Here is a 3836-nt window from a genome sequence, read left to right as displayed (position 1 = left end):
TAAAGGATAATACGTCCCATTTCTTCCCCTTCATAGATTCAAAGAATTCATTATCTTCAAATGTAATAAGAAATGAATAATCGGATATTCTCCTTATGATGACTTCCTTCCTTATTTTTCTATTTATCTCTAGTAGATCATCCTCCTCCAAATAATCCTTACAAAAACCTATTACACTTGTCTCCAACCAATGAAGAACCTCACCATTCACCCTGCCTACGTATTCTGTTACATCCCTATCACCTGTTGATTGGAATAAATCATTCAGTTCTATAATATTAGATACCTTTGCTCCATTGTTATTCTCCTCTACCAAGGCTTGTAGATAGGTTCTTCTTGTGTTATTCCTTTCAACTTCATTATACACTTGTTTTCCTATGTCATAATCTTTCTGGTGCTGCCATCCTGTACCTCCCTGACTTGCTTTTGAGTATCGGCTCCCGTTTTCCTTGTCCCTTGTTCAGCATCCATTCTCCTTGACTTCTTCCAATATGAGTCTCTAGGATTAAATTTAGCAATGTTCACTCTAATCATATTGTTCATTAGCCTTACTCCATTGACATTCCATACTGCCCTCCTAGCTTCCTCTCTTGAAGGGAATCTAACGAATCCTATTCTTCTACCGCTTCAGCTCTTTTTCTGTGGAATAAAAACATCTACTACTTTCCCATACTTCTTGCATTCTCTTTTTAGCCATCTCCAATGAATTCTCCGGGGAAGGTTATTGAAGAAGATCGTCACCCCAATTTGCATTTGCTATTTTTGCCTTGTTGAGATCGCCATGTACTGATTATCCCATTTATATGGCATATATCATGGTATTGTTTGCAATATGCCTCTAACAATACATATGTGAAATTTAAATAAAAATAAATATTTTAATCCAATTCATATTAAAAATTAAATAATTTTTACTTGAATGTATATACTAATAAGTTTGTTTCTTCCTTATCTAACTAATTTAACTCGATAGTTTGTACATGTTAATATTAATATTAAAAAAAATATTAACTAATAATGAGTTTGACTTTTTCTAACAATAATATATTATTAAAAAAAAAATCTTGCCACATGCACTAAAGGAGCTTAGGAGCTCCTGGATTCATCAGGATATATACATGTAATTGGCTGATGCCTGAGACAACCCATTAAATTCGTACACGGATCATATCATTGTCGGGCAGGACCATTCGTTTTACTACTTGGGCCTTTTTTTTATAACTCTGGAAAGTAGCAAAATGCGAAATTGTTTCCGTTTTCTCCTTTATTTTCAATAAAAGAATGTTGGTAGCTCAAAACAATATCAAGAAACCATTCCGGACTTGCTTACGAGAGACAACAACCTATTGGGTTGTGTCTAACATTACTGCCCCCATTAGCAGAAAATTTTACCAGAAAAGAAAATGAAAGAAAACCAGAAATTTTATCGTGCTTTGGGCATTTAACCTAACAATGAGGCAGCTTACGTAAGCTAGATCAAACAACCTTGACGTCGGCCTTGTAGTCATCCTCGCCCATGAAACTGCTCCAGAACCAATGCTGCTTCCAGACTTTGTCGACCATTGAATCAACTGGGACACCTTTGGTCTCTGGCAACAAGAACCAGGTGAACAATCCCATGATGATAATCCAGGCAGCAAAGAAGAAAAAGATTCCGGCTTGCATATGGCATAGCATTGAGAGGAAAGCTTGAGCAATGACGAATGTGAAGAGCATGTTAGAGCTGACTGCAAAAGCAAAACCGGCTGTTCGTGTCTCTAGAGGGAAAGTCTCGCTAGGAATTAACCAACCGAGAGGTCCCCATGACCAGGCAAAACCCATGACAAAGAGGCACACCAAGATCACCACAAAAGTTGCCTCCCCTTTCCCAAGATTATCACCCGTGGTTTTCAAGTCTTTCAACAGTACTACACCAATAATAGTCTGCAACACATTAATAAAAGATTAACATATAGTGAAACTGCACTTAATGATGTGAAAAAAAAATATAATAATGGCAACTTCAACAGAATTGAAAATTAGGGAGAGAGATGAGATTTGAAACCTGGGAAATGAACATCTGAACACAAGCTTCAAGTAGTAAAATTCTCCTTCCAGCCTTATCCACGGCATAAACTGAGACCACAGTACTAAGGACATTGACAAGGCCAGTAATAACAGCTGAAAGCAACGCGGTATCACTTCCAAATCCCACGGTCTGGAAGAGCACTGGAGCATAGAACATGATAGCGTTGATTCCTGTAAATTGCTGGAAAACTTGCAACAAGATGGCAATGACTAATGGGGGTCGGCTTGCTGGCTTCATTAGTTTGCGGAAAGGGTCTTTTACTTGCCTTGCGATCTCACAAGCATTTACAATTGAATCAAACTCGTCATCAACATTTTCAACGCCACGGATTTTCCTGAGAACTTTCCTTCCTTTCTCAACTTTGTAACGTTCAATAAGGCTAGTTGGAGTCTCACAAATGAGGAGAGATCCCACGCAGAGCATCAAAGCAGGGATACCGGCAACGGCAAGAGAAATTCTCCATCCATTGGGATGGATTTTTGATGTAAAGTAGTTTACCATATTGGCTACGAAAATTCCAATAGTAATGAAGAGTTGGAAACTAATGTTGAGTGCTCCACGCATCTTAGCTGGAGCTAACTCCGATAGGAAGAGTGGTACCGCCTGAAATAATAAACAATTCATAAGGATCAATTGATGAATGATGGATGAATAAGATTAAGAACATTAATATTAGCTAATGTAAAGGTATTCTTACTTGATTGGCAAAACCAACTCCAAAGCCAAGAAGAATTCTCCCTATAATTATCATTTCTATGTTGAGACCTCCAGCAGTCAAAAGCACTCCTGCCAGGAAGAAAACTGATGCAATCTGCATGGTGGGTTTCCTGCCAGCTTTTGAGCAGACCCTTGCGGCTGCAAAACTGGCTACAAGAGCTGCGAGGTACAAGGAAGACGTGAACAGCTGGAGGAACTGGTTATCGTATTTGCAGTAGTTGTTTTCATGAACATGTTGTTTCCTTTCATACACAGCCGGAAAGAATTTTTTCAAGAAATCATCCATGGATGTTACTCCACCTGTCAATCCAAATCAAATTATATCCCAAAAGAAAATATTGCGTTGGAACTAATAATATAAATGAAGACATTTATAACCAAAAAAAAAAAAAAAAACCTGAAATGCCTATGTCATATCCGAACATTAAGCCCCCAAAAGCCGCTATGGTCACACAGACTATGACATAGATTGTAGTCCTGCCTTCGTAATCTGGAACGTCGCCAGAGCCGCTTACTAAAACTGCCGGCATTTTCCCCTCTTGTTGAAAAGATATACTTTCTTTTCTACCAATCAAAATTCTCGACAATTTAATCAAAATCGCAGATTAATGCTTAGGAGGGGAGGAAATATATATAAATGAAAGCAGGAATCAAGAAATAGCAAGACTTAAATATTTACTTGTGATAAGATAAAAGTTCAATCCTTGCTTAGTTCAACACCTTTGCATGGTTTATATACATGAGTTGAGAGTGCTAACAGAAATCTAAAATTGGCCAGTTCTTGAAACCCAAACCCCGGTAAGTTGTCCCAACAGTTTTTCCAGCATTTGACCTACTGTTTTTCTAATTTTAACCTTGACCGGACCTAGCTTTATTCCAATTTGGAAACGATAAAACTGAGCTAAAATCCTACATTAAACAGTTACCGATTATCCACCCCAACCAAACAAATATAATTACTTCCACATCTCTTCGTAATTGTATGTTGAGTCGACTTCCCTTCATTTACAGTTAGGATCTGACATGCCTTATCCTAATTTTATCTTATCAA

General features: G+C 37.8%; 1 protein-coding gene across 1 annotated transcript; it reads right to left on the bottom strand.

The window, feature by feature from the left end:
* Positions 1-1240: 1240 nt before the first annotated feature.
* LOC111307319 (sugar transport protein 8-like) lies at positions 1241-3550 on the bottom strand. Its single transcript, XM_022905331.2, has 4 exons — positions 3183-3550; positions 2766-3085; positions 2045-2671; positions 1241-1923 (listed from the first exon to the last, which is right to left on the bottom strand). Exons 1-4 carry the CDS (start codon positions 3313-3315, stop codon positions 1477-1479), a joined length of 1527 nt encoding a protein of 508 aa, XP_022761066.1. The 5' UTR covers positions 3316-3550; the 3' UTR covers positions 1241-1476.
* Positions 3551-3836: the final 286 nt, after the last annotated feature.

Source organism: Durio zibethinus, chromosome 22 (genome assembly GCF_047325235.1).
Source record: "Durio zibethinus cultivar Kanyao isolate XHJ-2024 chromosome 22, ASM4732523v1, whole genome shotgun sequence".
NCBI classification, from domain to species: Eukaryota; Viridiplantae; Streptophyta; class Magnoliopsida; order Malvales; family Malvaceae; genus Durio; species Durio zibethinus.
Note: the sequence above shows the minus strand (reverse complement) of the source record. Positions and strands in the feature narration are given on the sequence as shown.

What these genes read in the sequence shown, in the direction of transcription:
- LOC111307319 (XM_022905331.2), bottom strand. Translation starts at nt 3,315, where the DNA reads ATGCCGGCAGTTTTAGTAAGCGGCTCTGGCGACGTTCCAGATTACGAA. An exon ending in GAGTTGGTTTTGCCAATCAA is followed by an intron (nt 2,672 to 2,765) that starts GTAAGAATACCT and finishes TTATTATTTCAG; the next exon opens with GCGGTACCACTCTTCCTATC. An exon ending in TTCAGATGTTCATTTCCCAG is followed by an intron (nt 1,924 to 2,044) that starts GTTTCAAATCTC and finishes AATGTGTTGCAG; the next exon opens with ACTATTATTGGTGTAGTACT.